This window comes from Euphorbia lathyris, chromosome 4, assembly GCF_963576675.1.
Source record: "Euphorbia lathyris chromosome 4, ddEupLath1.1, whole genome shotgun sequence".
NCBI classification, from domain to species: Eukaryota; Viridiplantae; Streptophyta; class Magnoliopsida; order Malpighiales; family Euphorbiaceae; genus Euphorbia; species Euphorbia lathyris.
In genome coordinates, this window is record NC_088913.1 from 21,590,579 (window position 1) to 21,614,417 (window position 23,839).

A 23,839-nucleotide genomic window follows, 5' to 3' on the forward strand; every position below is an offset into this window, starting at 1 on the left:
GGAACACTGTCATCTTGGACATGGCGAGGAACCCGGAGAGAGCTGCTAATCATGCTGAGTAAGCATTCATGGGATTTGCTAAGCCAGGTGAGCGCGCTGGTGAGCTGACCAAAAGATTGGTGGTACATCTTTAGCAAGGCAGAGTCATAAAACATGCGATGGGCATTGTTGATGCGCATTGCTTTCATAATTGCTTGGGAAAAACTCAAGAGTTGACTATTTGAGACTGGATCAACATCCATTTGTACTTTGTTGACGTTGAGTAGACTTACTGCTTCGCTCAGTTGGTCAATTATACACTGAGAGGAGGAGGAGACTAACTCACGCGTACAAGTCAGCTCAGCATTGAACTTGGTAAAGCATTCTTGGAGTTCAGCAGATGTGGCATACTCAGTGTTGCCAGTTGCGCTTGATTTGGACAGTTCGGCCGTTAACTTAGCAAAATAGCCTTGAAGTTCAGTGGAAGTTGCATACCCTGGATTAACTTCCGACGGTTGTTGGATTTTGCCTTCAAGCGAGTTCAGATGGTTCACCATTGTGAGTACCAATTCAGTCAGCTTGGCTATTTGGTCTTGGCTTGGTTCTTGAGTTTGAACGGTGGTTATAATACTTACCAGATCCTTGAGTCCTCTTAATTCATTGAGAAGCTGAGTGATGCTAGATAGGTGGGAGGACTCAGCATGAGACGATCTAGTAGCATCAGCTTGAGAATGGTTCAAATCTTGAAGCAAGGACTGAGTAGAGGCAATGATTCGTCGGCCTGACTCAGTAGCATTCAAGTATTGGAATTTGGCAGCATTTGTCTCAGAGGCTGGAATTGAGCTTGATGGTGGAGGAGTTGGTTGTTTGCCAGATTGATCACCTTGATTGGTGACTGGACTTTGATGCAGATTAGCTTCAGGAGCTGAGTTGTCAACATGCTGAGTTGGAGGTGGAGTTTGGTTAATCATGTTGACCTGCTCATCCTGAGTGGGTGAAGTTGAAGCAGGATTTGTTCCATCTTGAGCAGTTTTTGGATTCTCCGGAGTCTTGGCTTGTTCCTCATTATGAGTAACAGAGACTTGTTTTTGCACAAGATCCGTTGGAGGAGACTCAGGCTCAGCATCATGGGAGAAGTATTTGAACTGAATTTTGGAGAGTTCAGCATCAATATCTTGAGGAGGGGAATCATCCAGAAGATCAATTTGCTTTTGTGCCTTCTTCTTGAGTCGCTTGAACCTCGTTTCTTTAGGAGGAGATGGGTCAGTATCAATTGTCTTTTCTTCCTCAGTTTGATTCACATGTTGCTCAACATGATCCTCAACAGCAACATTTTCCTCTTCCTCAACTCTTTGCTCAGCATCACCCTGAGGTTGCTCAACATCAGCAGGTTCTTCCTGCTCAGTATGGACGTCTTCCGCAACAAAAGTTTCTTTCTCAGCTTCCCTTTCTAGGCCAGTTCCATAACCTTTGGAAGATACAGCCCAATCTAGGGGATCAGCTTCAACTGTCTTTAAGGTATTAACCTTCTTCCTTTTCATTAAAGGGGATTCCGGGGTTCCCTTTTCTTCATCCTCAGGCTCTTCTAGCCTCTTTCTCTTCTCTGCCAACTCAGCTTTCTCCTTAGCCTGGTCAGCTTTAACTTTTTCTTGAGATACAAGTCTCACTTTCTTTGGGACAGCATTGATGTCTTTGGAGCAAGTTTCAATAGCCTTTCTCTTCTTCTTCTTCTTTTCCTTAGGGGACTCAGCAGGAGCCTCCACTTCTTTCTCAGGGTCATTTTCAAGCTCAACTTCTTGCTCAGCATCTTCAACTTCTTCATATCCTTTCAATGGTTGATTGTATAATAATCCAACCAGCAGAGCTGCTGTGATCTCATTTCCCAAGGTATCAGTTTCATTTATGGTCTCAATTTGCTTATCTTCGAGGATCTTAGTGATTAGTGAACCCAGCCCGAGCTTCTTTCCATTGCGTTGAAGAGCCCCAACTAGAAAGACTGGAAGGTTGAGAGGAGTGTGGGTCATCATGTGCCATATGAAGCACTGCTCAAAGTTGGAAGCGGATGAGGCTGAGTTGAGTTTGGGGAATATGAAGTTGGTCAGTATGTAGTGTGCCATCTTCTGATCTTGCCCCATACACGTGCTGGGTATTTCTCCCTTGTGATTCTTGGGTTTACAGAACCCCTTGATCTTGTCAAGCTTTTCCTTTGGTACCTTCTCTTTTGTTGTCCTAAATTCTATTTCGTCTGGTAAATTTAGCAAAGTAGCTAGATAGGCAGGGGTTATGGTGATTTTCTGACCTTTGACTGTAGTCTCCAAATAGTCAGCATCCTCTTCATCAACAAACATGTTGGAATAAAATTCTCTGACCAGTCTAGGGTATGTTTTTCCGGCGAGTGAGAAGAGACCGGTCCACTTGTTCTTCTCGATCCAGTCACAGAACGGTTTTTCAGAAGTGACGAATCCTGGAGAGAACCATCTGCATTTCAGAACCTCCAAGTTGTTGACCTTCTTATGGACCTTGATCATGTTCCTTTCTACTGGTTTAGATGAACCGGCGGGGTCAGCTTGAGTGGGTTTGCCAGATGTTTGGTCAAGCTGAGTGGTGACGTTAGGGATTTCGTTTTTGCCGGAAGCCATTGTTACAGATGAAGGTTTTAAGGTTTAGGGAGAGAGAAGAATTCGATTTCAGAAGATTTTAAGCGTAAAGAGTAATGAGTGGGGATCCTTCCACTACTTATAAAGTTTTGAGTCATTAATGAACTAGCCGTTTTCATCTTGGGACTTTAATCGACAAAGATTCTGCCATTTATGACAGGTTCGGCGCATGGGTATTCATTATTACTTGCGTTTTCCTAGGTATGATTTGTTACACATGTCATTGTTTATCGGTGCAAGTGGGCATTTACTCAGTTTGCCAAAATATGAGTCGTTTATGATACTGAGTATTTAATTCTATATGGATGGATTTCCTATCTCTTAGTAACTCAACATACGTTAATCACACAGCATGTACATATACTCAGCATAAGGTGATTACTCAATATGTCTATCTACTCAGCACAGAATATTTACTCAACATTTGTATCTACTCAACATAGACTATTAAGCTCAATGTGCAGTAGTTACTAGATTGATATCAGTCAGCATGACAATCACTCAACATTTATTCAAATACTTAGAATTATTGAAGAGGATTAGACATACCGATAGCTTCCCTTAGTATGTTAAATTGCTCACGAGCCAAAGGCTTGGTGAAGATATCTGTAAGCTGTTCATTTGTTGGCACATAGGTCAGCTTGATCTCACCTTTTAGTACGTGATCTCTGATGAAGTGATGCCTTATGCTGACATGCTTCATCCTGCTGTGTTGGATAGGATTCTTGGATAGATCAATGGCACTTTTGTTGTCACATTTGATCTCTATTGTCTCAGTTCTTACTCCATAATCCTCAAGCTGTTGCTTTATCCATAGGACTTAAGCTACACAGCTTCCAGCAGCAACGTACTCAGCTTCAGTTGTAGACAGAGCAACTGATGACTGCTTCTTGCTGAACCAAGATACTAGACAGCTTCCAAGGAAATGGCATCCTCCTGAAGTACTCTTACGTTCTAGCTTATCCCGTCCATAGTCAGCATCAGTGTATCCTATGAGTGTGAAGTCATTTAAGGCTGGATACCACAAACCTGCATCAACTGAGCTCTGCAAATATCTAAAAATTCTTTTTATAGCAATTAAGTGAGATTCCCTTGGGTCAGCTTGATATCTTGCACAATAACATACTGTGTACTGTATATCAGATCTACTAGCAGTGAGATAAAGTAAGGAGCCTATCATACCTCGATAAAGTTTACTATCTATTGACTTACTTTTCTCATCTTTGCATAGGACAGTATCAGTACCCATAGGGGTTGATATGGGCTTACAGTCTTCCATATCAAATTTCTTTAACATCTCATTGGTGTACTTGGACTGACTAATGAAGATGTCGTTCTTACCTTGCTTGATCTGAAGTCCAAGGAAGAAGCTGAGTTCTCCCATCATAGACATTTCGAACTCAATCTGCATCTGTTTGCTAAACTCTTGACACAAGGATTCGTCAGTAGCACCAAATATTATGTCATCTACATAGATTTGTGCAAGTAGGGTATGTTTACCCTTTTTCTTAATGAACAAGGTTGTGTCAACTTTTCCTCTGACATAATTCCTGGTCAGCAGAAAGTTGGTCAACCTTTCATACCAAGCTCTTGGAGCTTGCTTCGGGCCATATAAGGCCTTCTTGAGTGTATAAACGTGGTTTGGAAATTTTGGATCTTCAAAACCGGGAGGTTGATTAACATATACCTCTTCGTTTATAAAACCATTAAGAAATGCACTTTTAACATCCATTTGATACAATTTAAAGTTCATGAAACTAGCATATGCACACAATATACGTATAGCTTCTAACCTAGCAACTGGTGCAAAGATTTCGCCATAGTCAATGCCCTCTTGCTGACTATAGCCTTGGGCTACAAGTCGAGCTTTGTTCCTGATTACATTTCCATGCTCATCTAGTTTGTTTCTAAAAACCCACTTAGTTCCTATGGATTTTTGATTCATAGGTTTAGGTACTAAATCCCATACCTCATTTCTCGTGAATTGGTCAAGCTCTTCTTGCATAGCATTGATCCAATACTCATCATGCTCAGCATCAGCAAAGTTCTTTGGTTCATGAACTGATACGAAAGCGACGTTGCTAAGGAATTTCCTAAGCTGGTCTCTAGTCATTACTTTGTTGTTTGCATCATCAAGGATGGACTCTTCTGAATGTCCTCTTGGAATTTTTATCTCCTTGGGTAATGTTGATGTCACACCCAACCCTAAACGACCTCAATCGGCATCGGGCGTGAAATAGAAAGATAATAATCAATACTTAGGAGTCTCCAATTTAACCAAATATCATTATATTACAATTGAAATACTAAAATTCTAACCATAATTCTAACAATAAGCAGCCAACTTCCAAACCTGGCCTAATCGGTCGGTAACTTTCTTTATATCCTGTACTTTATCACCTAAAAACATTAAAACATTTAAAAACGTGAGACAAAAATCTCAGTAAGAAATTATCAACTATAAAAACCAACTTTACTTAACATAGCTACATATATACATTTATAAAGGGATTTAATCAAAACCTTATAAAATCTACTCAAAACTTAAGTTTATAATATAATCATCAAAACCTTATAAAATATACTCAAAACTTAAGTTCATAAAATCAAAGTTGTGTATGTGTATCCATCCTCGAATTCCACCCGTGTAGATCATAACATCAATAATATCGGGATATCTCATTTATATCTCGTTCCTTGCCTAACAGTTAGGACTACCAGCCGTGCACTCTGGCCATATCGCCATTAGGTATGGTCTTACAAATACAACTCCTACCCCGGGCAATCCTAGATGGACAAAACCATTTTATCTTTCGAAATATCACAACTCATAAAAATCAAATTTGGACTTCAATCCAAAATAATAACAACAATAACCGCAACAGATTTCTCAAACCAAAAACAATTCGTAAGAAATCATCAAATTCATTTTATTCAATATATATATACGTTGAAACCAAAAACATATATGTATATATGTAAATCAACCAAATTAAGCCTTAAATCAACATAATCAAGTAAAATCTGAAAATCACATAGAAGCATAGTCAATAGCTTCATTTGAACCATAATTTCACAATAAAAGCAAGATCATGAAAAACCTCAATTTTATAAAATACTCGTATAAACCCTGAAATATCAATTTCTGAACATTCTTTGATTATATATATATATCTATATACATAAAACTCAAAATATAGTTGATAGTTTACTTACCTTGGCTACCAATTGAAGAAAACACACCCGTTCATTCGCCTCTAAACTCTGTCTAAGACGTTTCCTCTCTAAACACTGCCGAAACTCAAAAACTCTTTAGTTAGGATTTAGATCTATGTATAAGGATGCTATGGTTTAAATTTCGAGTGATTTGGATGGTCGAATTTCCGTAAATCAAAGAAACGGTGGAGAAACGGTTCAGAGAAAACTGATAAATTTTAAAAAGGAATTGAAAAAGAAAAAGAGAAGATATGGATGATACCACCGCCTGATTTGAGATATCTCAAATTTGGCAAATATCAAGTATGATCCTTTATCTTTATATAATCTTTTAAAATTACTCTAAACTTTTAGTTTACATATAAAACCATCAAATTAACTTCAAACTTTACCTATAACACCAAATAAAAATCACACACCTAATATTTATCATATATATTACTATCAAGGTATAAATTCTAGAAATTAAGACACAGACGTGACAATTCTCCCAACCTTAAGAAAATTTCATCCTCGAAATTCACATTCTCTAATCTAAATTCTATTCCTCAAATAATCTCCAAGATCACAAAATTATTTCACATTATCAAGATTCCTCATAATCATCATAAGACCACAAATTCTAATGTTTCCTTCCATTAACTTCAACATTTATCAATATCGACATCCTTATAACACTCATTTAAGTATAACTTTTAGTAACTCTAAACTTCAATATAGTTAATTCCATCGCCATAATCCACAATAAAACTTCAAATATCATTCACATCTTCCTAACATACACCAATTCTCCCTTTAATAAATTGAAATCACAATTGATTCCATCAATTGCATATATAGCAAATATATTTCACCTATCTTCAAGTTCTACAGACTTCAAAAATATCACTTTTGAACCGCTAATATGTATGATATTATATTTTTCTTAAACTTCAAATATTTCGAATCAATGATTTGCATCAGCATATAATCTTACTTCATCAGAATAATAATACTTATATCTATAATTTTTCACTCCAATCACGATGAATATGAACTCCAAGTAATCATCATCAATCAAATATAAACCTTATATCGATAACATATTTCCTCTATGAATATCACCTTGACTTATTTATTTTCGTAAAACCTCTATAATCAAATCCTTACAATAAGAAAACTCAATATAGATCATTTTTATACTCATCATCCTACATCCCATTAATAACTCCAAATAAATTTAAGTTTCTCATCAAACTATATGGATAACAAATACGATTTACTTAAATCGCAATGTGAAAGTTTTTGAAATCTCCAAGCAATATCCTCAAACACAATAAAAGCCTAAAAATTGTATAATGTCATTCAATTTCTTTATGTGATCTATAAATACTCAATTTGATCTTTATGAAAATTTAGACTATAATCCTCGAAACTTCAATCTTTTCTCCAAACCATATAACCAAGGAAGATAGAGTACCTAAATTACGATAATCAATGTCTTTTTTTTTCCCAAACTCTAAATAATATCTTTACACCCATAAAAGTCAATAAATCTATAATATCATTCGATTTTCTTATACACTACAAAAAAAATGGTCTATTACGACACTTTCTTACCGACACTTTTTATATATGTCGTTATATTTTTAAATTTAACCACACTTTTATTTTTGTATCGACTTTTATTGTCACTTAACGACACTTTTTATTATTTGATGGCATTTTAAGAAAATTAACTACGCTTTTAAAAAAAGCATTAACATTTTTATTAAATTAAAGACAGTTTATAATTTGCGTCGTTAAAAAGCGTCTCGATATTTTATCATTTGAATATATTTTTATTTTTTATCTCCGAATTTAAAAATTTAACCACGCTTTTCAATTTGTGTCCCATTTTATGATTACTTAGTGACACTTCTAATCTTTTATTGGCATTTTTTTATTTTTTACTAGACATTAAAAAAAAACGTGGTTATTTTTTCTAAGTTAAAAATGGTTTAAATTTTGCATCGATAAAAAGTATTTTGTTTTTTTTAACTTTTAGATGATTTTTAGTTTTTCCTATATTTAAGAATTCTACCTCAATTTTCCTATTTTTATCTATAATCTTTCCTTCCTTAACTTTTTATTTCCCTCCAAATATTATCTTTAATTTTTTTTTTCAGTGTCCTGTCCTTTCCATTAACTACATCAGTTGGTTACTTTGTATACATGATTATGTCCATTAACACCACTAATTAAGGGTTTTTTTATACTTTTATTTTATTTTATTGTTGCTAACAACGTGTAAACATAATTTCCCTTATTTTCTTCCTCTTTTTCAAAATACTGTTCTTTCTCCTCAGCCACTGCGATCCTTCTCCTTTGGCTACATCCTCCGCAGCCGACGGCTTCAAGAACTAACTAGAAACTTTGGTATCGCAAATAGAAACCACCCTCAGCAGACGAGAAAAAATCAGCAATTGCAGATAATTGATTCCCTTTCGTTTTTATTTTTTCTGCGTTTGTATTTGCACATTAATTCTAAAGTTTGTTTCTGAAATTACTCTACTATACTCTGAAGAAAGGTAATTCAATAATTATAATCGACTAGTGCAATTCGTCTCATTGCAATCGATAAATTTTTTTGTATGTATTTTAAAGTTTTGCAGTTCATGTAGATGCTATAGGGCTTTTAAGTTTGTATTCAATCACGGAAGCCCAATAATTGTGTAATTGCTAGGGGAAATAATTGAGGATGATGAAGAAATTTGGACTCAGTCATGAGGAGATTTTGTACTTGTCTACTCCAGAACCCTTGTGTGAATTATACGGTAAGTGATTATTCAAGACATGAAATTGCAAATTCTGGCTTCTTTGTCTCATGAAGTTTAGGTGGTTTTACAATTTAGTTGGCTAATTAAATTGCTACTCTGTTCTTGTGCAGTTGGTTCAATGGGAATTCACCAAATTTGAAGAATTATGAAGATCAGACTATATTTACGTTGAAGTGCGATTGAATTCAGACACAAGTTGAAAGTTATCTATGATAATTTCTTTTTCTATAGAGGCAATATTTTGTAGTGTTTTAATTATAATTTATAAATTAGGTGAACTGTTCATGGTTTAGGGAATTTGATTGGTTGTATTAGAAGTTTCTTTGTAGAAGTTGAAAACATTCAACTATACCTTATAGGTATTTATCTTAGGTATTCATTTTTGTTTATCCTACTTTATTACTGTTTCCATTTTCCAGCATTGCCTTATTGAGAAAGGCATACAATGACAATTATGCACATTGAATCGTACTATAATTTTTGGTAAATTTATCATTATATTAATTAAAGATGTATTAATATCTATGTGCCACAAGTTTTGCTATTTTAGCAGAAAAATTTCGTGATATAATGAATTTTTTTTATGTAGCCAAATTTAGATGTTCTATAATTAAATGTCTTTTTAGAGATGCTTTTAAATTAAAGTGTCGAGATATTGAAGATGATATAAATATTTCTTAAAACGAAATAACGACGTAATAAAAATCATATGAGGTTAAATTTGTGACGCTTTATTAAAATGTTGTGGGAATTTCGAAATAAAAATAAATAATAAGAAAAGAATCACGACGCTATAAAATATAAGTGTCAACAACATGCCAACGCTTGTATTCGATATGTCGTCTTAATGAATTTACCCACACACGGTTTTATGCGTCGTTAAAATTAACGACACGCGATTTAACGACACTTGGGACGACGTTTAAAAAAGCGTGGGTAAGCATTTAGCGACACTGAAATACGTCGTTAAACCATAAAATTTAGTGTCGTAATAGACTAGTTTTTTTTGTAGTGATATGACCTATAAACACTCAATTTGATCCTTATATAAACTAATCACACAAACTTCAACTAAAAATAACTTCTATTAACAATATATGCACTACAAAATTTCAATTATCAATATATATATCCTCTTATATCATATTTATCTCTTAATTTCCTACCTCAAACTGTGCTTAAGATCAGAACAATTTGTCCTCAAAATTCATATTTTAATTATTTCCTCAAACACTATTTAAATCAAATCATGAACTCGAATATATTCTCCCACTTTACTTCTCATTGATCACTAATATCAGTATCTCTCTAAACATCATCTATATAACTCTCAATAATTATAAACATCAACCTCATAAAGTTCAACAATAGATCTTCACTTTGAATTCAGATATCATTTATTCCAATTAAGATTCCATAACTTGGTAAACTCCTATCATAATCTCCAATTTATAATCAACCTCCAAAACAATTAATTGAAATCTCCATATTCTTGCTTTCTTAATCACATATAATATTATCTTCAAAACTCATCATATCATTTCAAAGTCTCATAATCTTACTTCAAATCTGAGGTACGTATATTTTTCAGCTAACTATTAAACTCTCAAATATCAATTTGACAAAACCATTTTAGTCTTGTTACTTTCTATCTTATTCTATGTAATTTGGAAACATTTGGTGTTTAATTGATGTTTTTGTTTCATATTTTGTTTTGGGAGAAAGTTTAGATGTTTGGTGAAAAATCTGGAAATTAGTGCCCTTTTGGAGCATTTTGGAGTATTTACAAATCAGAGGCCAATTTCAGTTAAGGCGTGGGCACGTCCTGTCTCAGCTGTAATTGAGAAACAGCAGCCAACTTCAGTTAAGGCGTGGGCACGTGGCAGGACGAATTTGGAAGAGATAAGAAGATATTTTCAGATTTGATTTTGGGATATTATCTTATTTAATTGTATTTTATTTTAGTTAGGATTTGAATATTTCCTATTATCTCTATTTAATCATTAATTAATTAGAGATTTAGTTTCTTTCCTTATCTCTTAAGGATATTTTAGTCTTTCTTCTTAGGGTTTTCCCCCTATAAATAGAGGCTTAATATTCCTTAGAAAAAAAACGAGGTTTTACAGATTTTTATTTGTATTGTTGAATTGTTTTCATTATGAGTAGCTAAGTTTTATTTTCTGATTCAAGAGGGATTTCATTAGGTTGAAAGTTGTGAGGTTTCATGTATTAATTTCTTCAAGTATGAATTCAAGTTCTGATTTTCTTCTTCAATTCTTTTCATGATTATTGAATCGTATTCGATCTTCTATTGCTAAGTATTTATTCTTGATCCGTAATTGTCTTGAATGAATTACAACAAGTAGCAAAAATCGATCTTGAGTAATTGAGTTTTTGCTTGAGATTGATTGGGAAGAAAATTCAGCCAATTGCTATTGTTTGTCGACGTTCCTCTCAATAAGAATTTATTTGATAAACTTTCTTAATCCTAATGCGGTTATTGAGAAATTGGATATGCTTCATTCCCTTTTCTTAATAACTAGGTTGATTTAGATGCTTCATTTAAATTAATAAATTAAGAGAAAGTGAAAGAGTGAATTAGGTAATCCTTATACTCTTTAATCAAAGATTTGAATTCTAATTTGTTTATCATTTAAACCAAGGATCAACGAACACCCAATGAACCCAATCTCTTGAATCAGGCTTTCTCATTATTGAATTCCCATTTACTTTACTTGTTTAATTTGATTTAATCATCCATCAAAATCAAAACCCCCCTTTTTATTTTATTTGCTCATTTGAATTAAGAGGTTAATTGTTCTCTTGGGATTCGACCTGGTCTTACTATTACTACAAATCAAATTGTAGTCCAATAGAGAAATCAGTAAAATTATAAATCTATTTTGTCGGGCTTCGACAGACCCGTCAAAATTTGGCGCCGTTGCCGGGGAACAATTTAGTATCTTGATTCATTTTCCTTTGTTTTTGATACTTTTTATGACCCGCACCTCCCATGGAAGTGAACGAATATTTATTTATGAAATAGAAAAAGAAATACGGAGGTTAAGAAAAGAAACAAAACAAAGGAGTGTTTGTTCATCGTCTTTAGAAAATTTTGAAGAAATCAGAGAAAGTTTTGTTTTTCAAAGTGAGGAAGAGACAATGGTTGGAAATAGAACATTAAGGGATTTTGCAGCACCCAATTTAAATCGTCAATCATTTTGCATTGAGTTCCCAAATCCAGAGGTACCTTTTGAACTTAAATCTGGATTAATTCACTTACTCCCTTCTTTTCATGGTCTTACAGGTGAAGATCCTCATAAACATTTGAAGGAATTTCATGTCGTTTGTTCCGGTTTGAAACCCGAACGAGTAACCGAAGAGCAAGTTAAACTAAGAGCCTTTCCTTTTTCTTTAAAAGATAAGGCTAAGGATTGGTTGTACTATCTTCCATCGGGATCTATCACGACATGGACAGAAATGCAAAGGTTATTTCTTGAGAAATTCTTTCCATCTTCACGTGCAGCAAATATTAGAAAGGAGATATGTGGAATTAGACAAGCTTGTGGAGAAACCTTATATGAATATTGGGAAAGGTTCAAGCAATTGTGCACTAGTTGCGAACATCATCAAATACCCGAACAACTCCTTATCCAATATTTTTATGAAGGATTAGCTCCAATTGATAGAAGCATGATTGATGCAGCTAGTGGAGGAGCGTTGGTGAATAAAACACCCGATGAGGCAAGACAATTAATCTCCACTATGGCTGAAAACTCCCAACAATTTGGAACAAGATCAAACAGCACCACCAAGCAAGTTAATGAGGTAAATAATTCTAACATTGAAAATAAATTTGCTGAATTAGTTTCTTTGGTGCGTCAAATTGCAGCAGACAAAGTGCAACCCGAAAAGGTATGTGGAGTATGTTCAAGTGTGGGACATCATACTGATGAGTGCCCATCATTACAAGAAGATTTCCAACAAGCAAATGCTATTGGAGGATTTCCAGGACAACCACAACGCAATTATGATCCTTATTCTAACACTTACAATTCAGGATGGAGGGATCATCCAAATTTTAATTATGAAAATCAAGGAGGACAACCAAGGTTTCAAAATCAGTCATATAGTAGGGTCAGTTTCATCTAAATCTACATGGACCGACTCTTCTACTACCTGAGTCCTTTTATTATAAATTCTATATGCTTTACTGTTTGTTGAGTATCCCAAAAAGATCGCTTCGTCAGCTTTGGCATCAAACTTTGTCAGATTATCCTTAGTGTTGAGTATAAAACATTTACACCCAAAGGCACGAAAGTATCCAATATTGGGCTTTCGTCCTTTCCAAAGTTCATAAGGGGTTTTCTTTAATATAGGTCTTACCAAGGCCCTATTCAATATATAACATGCTGTATTGACAGCTTCTCCCCAAAAATACTTTGGAAGCCTATTTTCACTCAGCATTGTCCTAGCAATTTCTACTATTGTCCTATTCTTCCTTTCAACAACTCCATTCTGTTGAGGAGTTCTAGGGGCAGAGAAATTGTGGTCAATACCATTAGTTTCACAGAATTCATCAAACATTTGGTTTTTGAATTCTCCACCATTATCACTTCTAATGTGAGCTACTCTTAGGTCTTTGTCATTTTCAAGCTTTTTGACTAATGAAGTAAACATCTCAAATGTTTCATCTTTGCTACTCAGCAAGATGACCTAAGTATACCTAGAGAAATCATCTACAATAACTAAGGAAAATTTCTTACCTCCCATGCTGAGTGGCTGGATAGGTCCGAAAAGATCCAAGTGTAGTAATTCCAATGGTCTTTTGGTTGAGACAACCTTTTTGCTATGAAAAGATTTTTTGGTTTGTTTACCTTGCTGACAAGCATTACAAAGTTGATCTTTTTCATACTTTAATTTGGGTAATCCCTCAACTAATTGCTTTCTAGCTAGTTTGGCGAGGAGGTCCATGCTGACATGCCCAAGTCTCCTATGCCATAGCCAGGAGTTGTCCTCTTTAGACACCAAGCATATACTTTTTGAAAATTGTTTTTCCAAACTCAACATGTAAACATTTTCTAGACGAGGGGCTGTTAAAATCAAATCATTTGTTTTTCCCTCGAGTATTTGACACTTAGTATCATCAAATATAATCTTTCTTCCATTCTTGCAAAGCTGAGCTACGCTTAGAAGATTATATTTGAGACCTTTAACTAAGGAGACTGACTCAATTTTAGGGTTACCTCCGATAGTTCCTGAGCCAACTATCTTGCCCTTCTTATTGTCTCCAAAGCTTACACTACCTCCTCGTTTAAGCTCTAGTGTGATGAACTGAGTTTCATCACCTGTCATGTGTCTTGAGCATGCGCTGTCTATATACCAAAGTTTTGATTTCTCCACGCATGTCAAGCTGACCTGCATTTTAAACTATTCATTTTTAGGTACCCAATTCTTTTTGGGTCCTTTCTTGTTAGCGTAAACAGGTGCAAAGTCATATTTCAACTTGTGACGACATACTTTTATAGTGTGGCCAGGCTTACCACAGAAGTCACAAAAAGGTACCCTTTGAGGGTTGTACTGAGTATGGTCATGGTCAACATTGTTGTGTTGGGCATGCCAGCATACTTTTGTGGAATGCCCTTTTCTTCCGCAGAAGTTACATTGGACAATCCGCTTGTTATGCCAACACACATCTTTTGTGTGCCCCCTTTTTCCACAACACTCACATTGAGTGAATTGCTTATGCTGACTAGTACTTGCGTACTCAGCATGGGGTTTATTTCTACTTGAGCCTTTCACTTGACTCTGCAAGGTTGTGACATCCTTTCTAAGTTTGTTTGACTCATATTGAACCTCAGTGACAAACTTATGCAAGATTTGCATGTTGGTATGTAAATCTGAGTTGTCCTGGAGGAGATATCGGAGGTCACTCAGCTTGACCTCTTCAATCTTATCACATCGCCTGCTGAGTGCCTTAATCTTTTTGTTACACTTCTTAGTTAGTGCATATAAGTCACTCAGGGCATTTACCATTTCGTTTCTAAGCAAAAGTAAGGATGTTACCTCATTGTTGTTTTCCTGCTCAGAATCTCCAGAGAGGTCAGCTTGCTCAGATTGAGATTGGTCAGCTCCATCATCTGCCATGAAACATATGTTGGCTGTTTCATTTTGCTCAGCTTCAAATGATGTCGACTCATCACTGTCACTCCACGTGGCCACCATTGCCTTTTTGCTTCCATTCTTATCTTTCTTCAGATTAGGACAGCTTGACTTAATATGCCCAGTTTGATGGCACTCATAACATGTGACAGGCTTGGAGCTGTCCTTTTTGTATCTGGTATCACTGGACTCAGCTTTATATCTGTCTCCTCTCTTTCTGAATGACCTTTTGCCGTTTCTGTCATTTCTTCTGAACAGCTTCTTCATTTTTCTAGTAAACATGGCCATTTCTTCATCATCAGTTGACTCAGCTTCTGTGGAGTCAGCTTTCATCACTAGTGATTTCTGTTTCTTGTCCTCAGATTTTTCTTTAGCTTCAAAGTTTTTCATGGAAATTTCATGGGTCAGCAAGGAACCGATCAGCTCATCATATTTGTATGTGGTTAGGTCCTGAGCTTCCTCTACAACTGTCTTCTTGGCTTGCCAGCTTTTGGGAAGACTTCGTAAGATCTTCTTCACCTGTTCTTCTTCAGTGAAATTCTTGCCGAGTCTTTTAAGCTCATTTATTATGTTGGTGAACCTGGCATTCATTGCTGAGATGTCCTCATTGTCAGTCATCTCGAACAGCTCATACAATCGCATGTGTTGGTTCACTTTGGATTCCTTGACCTTGCTGGTGCCTTCATAAGTCACTTCCAGCTTTTTCCAGATCTCCTGTGCTGACTCACAACCTGAAATCTTATTGGATTCTGCAGCATCTAGAGCACAGTGAAGCATATTGATAGCCGAAGCATTATTTTGTAATTTTCTGAGGTCATCCTCTGTCCACTCAGCTTCACTTTTAACAATTTTCTCATTATTAACAGTTTTATATGGCACATGTGGACCTTGAACAATTGCAAGCCATGCACTCATGTTTGTGGCTTGTATAAAGTTCTTCATCCTATTCTTCCAGAATGTATAATTTGACCCAAAGAATAGGGGAGGTCTAGTGATTGATAATCCCTCAGGGAGTATCTGTGTTGTTTGGTTTCCTGGAAGGAAACGAGTGATATTCTCACCCATTTTTCGGGATCAGCTCAAAATTGTTAGATCTTTGAGTAGTGAGCTTAGGCTCTGATACCACTTGTTGGTCCCTAGTAATTAGTTCCAAGGGGGGGATAGGAACTAATGTAACTTTTTCGCTTTTAATTATGCTGACTTAATGTTATTTTAAGAGTTTGATGACTCAGCGTGTTGGTCAGCACGGCCGATTGATTAGTCAGGCAGTTTTAGTTCTATGCTGACTAAGACTGCTTGACTTGAGAGTTGGGGATTGATACTTGAAAGGTCAGCTTCCAACTCAGCACTCAGATTTACTCAGTTTCAGTTTTAACAATTTATAAGCTGAGTAAATTTCATAAGCAACAGATGCACACACACACATATATATATATATATATATATATATATATATATATTGAGAGAAAGAGTTTAATATATATATTGGTTCGGCCTCTCTGCCTACGTCCAGTCCCAGTTCCTCCTAGGATTTTCAATCCAATACTGAGCTCTTTCAAGGTAGAGCACAAACCCTTTACAAGGCAGTGAGTATGCAAGAGTACGTCCTCTATTCGTCTACTCAGCTCCTACTAAGTACTACAACCCAACACTTAGATTTTTCTACCACTGAATACTTACAACCAAATACTCAGCTCAACACTCTCAATATTCCTATTGATTACACACTTGTTCTTTTTCAAGTAAAGAACACCTTAGATGATTACAAAACAATCAATCTAGCATTTACACAGAGAATAGAAACGTTGGTGTAAGATCTTTTTGTATTTGAGTGCTTTGAAGATTTTCTCTCTTGTATTTTTCTTTTGATACTTCGGCAATGATCCAAGGTTCTTGATTGTCCTTTTATAGATGGAAATCTGCAGATGAATCATTTGAATTGTTTTAGCCGTTAACATCAAAACGACTCTTTTAGGGAACATCTTCTGGTCAGCTTCAGACTGTTCCGCCATTCCCTTCCTCTGTTTTCTTCAGGCGTCAGGTTTTGTCTTCTTGCATCAGACTTGTCTTTTTGTGCCAGTTGTCTTTTACCAATAATCCATTGACCCATGTTTCTTGGAATTAGTCTTCTGTGTATTTTCGAGGCTTCAATTATTGGTGCAGAAGATTGGCAGACTTTGTCCTTTAGTGAACGGATCCTTCATGCTGTCCTGACTGTCACTCAGCTTCATTCGTTATCTTCAAATGTTCAACTTCCATGCTGAGTTCCTTCTTAGTCAGCTCCGTTCTGTTTATTCAATTCTGAAGGAGTCTTCTAATTTAGTCAGCTTCGTTCTGGCAACTTTGAAGAAGACTTCTGATACTGAGTTCTACTCCACTCAGCTTCTATTCTTTCATGCTGAGTTCCGTTTCACTCAGCTTGGCTTATGCTGACTTTTGTCTTGTTTAACTTTATATATATTTTTGCACTCAATATTGAACAAACACATTAGTACAATTAAATCAAAGCATTTAAATTTAATTGCCTCTTAATCATGGATGATTTTGTCAAATCAAAATCTTGTGGAAAGGTGTTTCAACAAGAACAACGAGAGTCCGGCCACACAACGAAGCACGCGAGGCGTAGAGGACTCCTTTACCGAACAATTGTCCAGCACCCAAGTCATGCAGGGCGTAAGAGCAGAGTCCGGAGTGAAGAGTGCCCAGGAGGTCGAGCACGCGGAGCGCGACGGAGGGGACGCCACGCGTAAAGACCAACAAGGAGGATCATCACAACCAGGAGCTACAATACGCGGAGCGTGACTCTAGGGACGCCGCGCGTACAATCCCTTCGAAGTTGTCCAAAGGCTCAATACCCAAATTACGCGGGGTGTACACTAGCCTACGCGGGGCGTATCCTGTCTGGACAATACTTCTCTTCCAAGTTCTTATTAAGAGGGGACCATTTCTGCTGATACTTAATTACTATTTTGCCACTCAACCATTATTACTAGATTGCCATGAACTCTTCCCTTGCCCACTTTATCCTTATATACATGCTTTACCCCAAAACCCTATTCATGGGCTTTTGGTCTTTACTCTTGTTTTGTTGGAAGGTATTTAAACCCTTCTCTTTGTAATGTTCTCCAACTTTTGATATATTGAATTAAAGAAGCCTCCATTGGAGCACCAAGGTTCATCCTTGTGGGTTAATCCAACCTTCTAGTTAAGCTAGAGAAAATTGCATTCTTTGTTGGTTTACGATTAAAACCTCTAGTCGATTTCACTCTACATCAGTATGAGATGCAAAAAGTATACCCGTTAGGGTAATGGGACGGGTACGGATAATTAAAAAATAAAAGGGTAAGGGTTTGGGAATGACATTACTCGCGGGTACCCTACCCGTTGCCATCCCTAGTTGTTTGGGACCAATGAATATCTTAAAATTGTTCTATTCCAATGATTATTCATAATACTTTATGAATATAAATACATCTTATTGTCATGATTTTTCTATGATTATCATAATTGCTAGTTTGAAACTAAAAATTACATATTCATAGCTAATATTATTCATCTTCCACTATAAACTTAAAATTTATAGCTAATACATGATTTGCAACTATCCTTTTAATTTTTTTTAGAAAATAAGAGACTATCATTTTAAACAACTACATTTATTTTCCCTTTGCTTTCATTATATATATTATTATTATATAGGTTATTATATGATACATTTTCTAATATATATCAATTAATTTATAATTTAATATTTTACTAAAATAAAAATCTAATATTTTTATATTTTCTTAAAATTTCCGATAATATTTATATTTTTTCAAAGTTTCCGATAATATTTATTAGTTTTACTATTAATTTAATTCATATATTTTGAATATAAATGTAATTTTCAAAATATAATAGTAAATTTAGATTTATTGCTTAATATATCATAAGCCCTCTGAACTTGTGCAAAAAGTTTGATTGATCCCTTGAATTTATAAGGTGTCTCATTAGTCTCTTAAACTTGCTTAAAATAGTCCATTAGTTACTTGGATTTATTTAAACTGACCTATTAGCCCCCTGAACTTGCTTATAGTGTTCCATTTGTCCCAAAACTTGTTTAAAGTAATATACATTTTCTAAATCCACAGAAAAAAAATCAAAACTTACAAAATAAAGGTCTAATTTGTGATTCTAAACCTTTAAAACAAATTAACTTTCTATTTTGTACATGTTTGTGTCGTTTTGATAGATTTAAAGACTTGATCATAACACTTTAAACAAGTTTATACACTTTAAACAAGTTTATGGGACTAACAAGACACAATATAAGTTAAGGGGTCAATCAAACTCTTTGGACAAGTTTAGGAAGCAACTGATGTATTAAGTCTAGATTTATTAATTGACATGCACCACTAAAATATAGTTAAATGAATAAGTTTATAATGTTATTATTTTATTTTATTTTGTAATGGAACAAAAATAATATTTATTTAATTAAAGAGTAGTAATTATGGGTAAAATATCATTAAAAAAATGATATAATAAGCTAATTGAAAAATATATATGAAACTAGTTTTTTTTTTAAATTAGAGTTTCGAGCCCAAAACGCTATTTTTAACCTATCTTTGCCAAACACAATAATACTAATCAAAACCTGTAAAGTGGTACAACCCTCTAATTTTACCTCTCTTTACCAAACATGTCCTTTTATAGCATCTCTAATCCGTGGCGGAACGAGAGGGGGGCTAGCAGGGGCTCCAGCCCCGGATAGCATCCGAAAATCTAAGAAAAATTATTAGTTTCCATGAAAATTTTGCAGAAGCTTCAAACCCTAGCCCCTCTTCTCTTGAAGATTCCGTTGAAGAAGATGTCGAAGATATTATATGTTTTAATTTCTGTTTTTTTTTTAAATTACTTAATTCAAAACGGCGTCGCTTCACTCGTTTCTTAATGAGTGAAACGACGTCGTATAGTATAAAGGAATTGGAAGAAAAAAGACAGATTATATTGTTAACCTAATTTCAATGGAAATCATTTTGCTGATCGTTTTCTACGCTTCTTCCCTGCTTTAGGAAAATCGTTTCTCTCCGGTCAGCCTCCACCGCTACTGCCGCTCCTCCTACCACATATGTTTTTGGTCGGAAATCGGAATAATCTCCAGCCAGGTTAGTAATTTCAATTCAAGTTTATAACCTAGCTTTGGAAATTGGAATTTCAATTGAAGACTGCTTTTTCCCCTAATTTCAAATGAAGACTGCTAAAACTAAACTAGAATTGGAATTTTAATTTTAATTGAATGCTCTAATTCCCCTAATTGGCTAATCGGAAACTGGAAGTGGATCGGTTTCATCTTGCTTGACCGTTGTCGATGAAGTCGCTGGTCTCTTAGAACCGGAGATATTGGCCCTTTTCATTTTGGTTGATTCTATTAATAATTGGTTGAGTCTGGTTCGGTTTGGCCTTCTTTTAGTGATTAATATTTAATCCTTCAACATTATGATTATGTGGTTTTAGGACCATCCAGGCATGATCATGAGTGGAGATTCTTCATTGAATTGGTTGTTGCAAATTCTCTGCAACCCAATTAAGTGTAAAACATGATAGTTCACTTTATTGTAACTGGATAGTTGACTTTATTAACTCTTGATTAATCTTTAAAGTTCCATAAGTTTGTGAAATTAAGATTGTAGAAGGTTTGGTTGAAAATTCAGATTGTGCAGTAAGCTTGAGTTTTCTGTGGTACTGGTTTTATTGTGGCCTCTTTGGTTTAATATGAATAAAGTGTTTCATAGATTTGGGGATGTTAGTTCCACTCTACTAGTTAATAATGCTCGGAATTTGTTAAATGAATTTCAAATATGTAATTTTGCATATGGTTCACTGTTTCTGCAGTTTTTTTTCTTATGCTGATATGCATTATGAGCTAGGCAGCTTCAATTTTGTTTTGGCATATGAAGTTCTTTGCTTGAGTGGTTTTAGATTTTTGGATATATTTTTATTGACGTTTTAAAAAATTTGTTATTAAATATTGAGCCCCGGGTCAATTGGAATCCTGGTTCTGCCACTGTCTCTAATTGAAGGTGTTTCAAAAAGTGCTTGAATTAGAGGTGGCAAAGGTACACACAACACATTATATAACTAATTATGATTTTAAGTTAAAAAAACCAAAAATATAAAACTAATGATTGTAATGCACTTATCAATGATAATACTCCACAAATTGGAAGTTAATACAAATAGAAATATATAATTATAATAGTCAAACAACACAGAAGTCGAAGAGACAAAAGTTAATGGCTATTAAACTAAGAACTCCAACAGACGCATACTTCATATTGATTATATTGAACTTTAGACAGAACTCCAACAGAAGTCGCTGAACTATGAGTAAGAAAAACAAGAGAGTGAAGTTGCAGTCCAAAGAGGAAGATCGCATTAGTTATTTGCCGGACTCTCTAGTTCAACATATCCTCTCCTTCTTGCCATCAACCAAAGATGCAATTCATACTACCCTTTTATCCAAGAGATGGCATAATCAATGGACTCGGGTTCCGTCCTCATCTTCCATTCCGCTGGTATGCCTATCAAAAAATTCTCTAGATTCGTCGATTATACACTACTTCTCTGTGACTGCTCCAAGATCAAGAAATTCCACATGCAAACAGGTGATAATCACCATGTACAAGATTTTATCTGGAATATAAAAATCAGTTTTGCAATCAGAAAAGATGTGAAAGAGCTAATATTGGATTTCCGTTTTAATTATCTACAGCAGTACAGGTTGCCAGAATTTCTTTTCAAGCATGCTTCCTTGGTTAAACTACATACGTATGATTGTAATTTTGTTTCCATGCCTAATGGGAGTATAAGTTGGGGAAATCTCAAGGCATTGAATATAGAACATTGTCATTTGCCCTCTAAAGCCATTGAAAATATTCTAAGAGGGAGTCCATCACTTGAATCCTTGGAATTAGTCTCCAATACTTCGATAAGTGATGAATATGTTATTGTTTCCAATTCGTTGAAAAAATTGGTCTTGAAAGATTTTTGGTCTGTTCGTCTTCAAATTTCTTGGACAAATCTTGAGGAATTCAACCTTTTTGGTATTGTTTTTACTTGGAACCACCCTAATTTAATGAATTGTCCATCTTTAATATGTGCTAATGTTGATTTTGAGTGTGATGAAGTATTTATGGGTGTTGATATTGAGATTATATCACACTTTCAGCGTGTCAAAGAGTTGAAATTTGGTAGCCAGTTTATCAAGGTAAGGTATAAGCTTAATCTTATAATTTGACAACGTTTAATTTTAGTTTTGAATTCTCATTCTCAAATGATATGTTTGCAGATACTCTCAGCTCTTAATTTGGAAGGTCACCTATCTCCTCTGTTGTTGAACAACAAATTCTTAACTTTAGACCGTCCTAATTTTGAAGAACATTCTGGTGGAATCGAATGTGCACTTCGCATTTACCATGTGCTTGAGAAATTAGTTATAACGTTGCCATTTTACAAGGTAAAAATATTCTAAATCATACATGTAATGTTTAATATATATCTATCACTTTCAACTGTGTAAGTTGAGGAGGTGAAAATGTCATTTAGATTTTTTAAGGGTTTATTAAACATTTGTGTAAAAGTTAGAGGAGTCTAAACGTTTGTTTGGGAGTTTGAAGGTTAATGGAAGTCAGAGTTAAATGGGGTAATGGAAAGAGAAGCGAAGTGATGAAAATGAAATTTAAAAATTAATCTTGTTTGGGAGTTTATAGAATGAGGTTAAATGAGGTTAAATTTTTAACTTCTTTTGGGAGTTTAAATACGGAGGGGAAGGAAGGGTAAATTTACTCTGCAGAGATAAAAAGTTTTAAAAAAGTTTACGTTACTTCCATTAACCCCCAATTTGGAGGTTAGAGGAAGTAAACGTTTAACCACATTAACCTTCATTTATTCTCAAAAAATAACTCCCAAACAAAGTTAACTTAACATTTAACGTTCCATTACTTCCATTTACTTCTATTAACCCCCTTCCAAATAAGGGCTAAGGTATAATATTTTGTGTACATGTAGTTTTTATTTAAGTTCTATGGTGGGTTTGCTTATATTATTGGAATTTTTTTAGAATTATCTACTTAATCTACAAAATCAATTATGAAGTTTTATGTATTTTTTGAACGGATTGATTCAATGAAAATGAAAATGCAATGCTACAACTACCTAGTTTTGGAATTTAATGAATAACGCACAATAATTTTTTCTTCAGTCTCAAAGGACAACAAATCTTCCTGATCTGAATGGTTCTGGTGAGAATTATTGGAATTCAAACAGAGAAGTTTTTGATTGTCTGGCTTCACATCTAAAGATCATTGAGATTAATGGTCTATGCGAAAGTGATGATAAATGTAAGTATGTTCTCAATTTCATTGAGTTTCTTCTCAAGAGTGTAAGAGTACTAGAAAAGTTGGTTGTGATATTAAAAGATGGTGGAAAAGATTTTGTGATTCAAGTTTCTAAAAAATTGCTGGACTTTCCAAGGTGTTCTCAACATGCTACGGTGAAGTTGTTATGTTCTAATTAGGAGGCTCGGATATCAAAGTATATGTAGAATTGTTTCTAATGTTTTTTTTTTTTTTTTTTTTTTTATGTAACATACAGTTTGAAGTAGTGGATGTATAACATTTTGTTTACATTTTGGTAAAATGAAATAGTTGTTGTTAGAAGACATCATTTTCTCAACTCTATGATTATTTATATTTACTTTTAATTACTTTATTAGTGTTAAGAAAAGCTTATGAACATGTTCAAAATTTGTGGAAGGATTTCGTGATTATGGTTTCTTTTTTTTTTTTTTTGGTAAGAAAGGAAAGGAAAAAAACAAAACCAACAAAAAACCTACACCGGGATCAGTCTAGGAAGGCTGACTCCAATCCTATCATCTAGGAGAGAAGGCAAAAGAAAAGAAGGAGGAACAGATAGGGTAGAAACACCTAACATTCTCCCATGCCCAGCAGCTGCTAAGCGATCCGCCACGCGGTTTTGCTCCCT

General features: G+C 34.8%; 1 protein-coding gene across 6 annotated transcripts; it reads left to right on the plus strand.

Annotated features, from left to right (window-relative positions):
* Positions 1-19,825: 19,825 nt before the first annotated feature.
* On the plus strand, positions 19,826-23,499 carry LOC136226716 (F-box/LRR-repeat protein At5g02910-like). Of its 6 annotated transcripts, none has more exons than XM_066015345.1 (5): positions 19,826-19,962; positions 21,153-21,462; positions 21,570-22,064; positions 22,146-22,313; positions 23,058-23,497. In XM_066015345.1, the coding sequence occupies exons 2-5, from the start codon at positions 21,181-21,183 to the stop codon at positions 23,370-23,372; spliced, it is 1,260 nt and encodes a 419-aa protein (XP_065871417.1). In that variant the 5' UTR covers positions 19,826-19,962; positions 21,153-21,180; the 3' UTR covers positions 23,373-23,497. The 6 variants fall into 6 exon arrangements, with proteins under 6 accessions (XP_065871417.1, XP_065871418.1, XP_065871421.1 ...); XM_066015346.1 differs by having other exon boundaries at positions 19,832-19,962; positions 21,157-21,462; XM_066015349.1 differs by having other exon boundaries at positions 19,832-21,372; positions 22,026-22,064; positions 23,058-23,499.
* Positions 23,500-23,839: the final 340 nt, after the last annotated feature.

Coding starts and splice junctions, on each gene's coding strand:
- LOC136226716 (XM_066015345.1), top strand. CDS start 21,181: ATGAGTAAGAAAAACAAGAGAGTGAAGTTGCAGTCCAAAGAGGAAGAT. Junction 21,463..21,569: donor GAAATTCCACATGCAAACAG/GTGATAATCACC, acceptor AATTATCTACAG/CAGTACAGGTTGCCAGAATT. Junction 22,065..22,145: donor TTGGTAGCCAGTTTATCAAG/GTAAGGTATAAG, acceptor ATATGTTTGCAG/ATACTCTCAGCTCTTAATTT.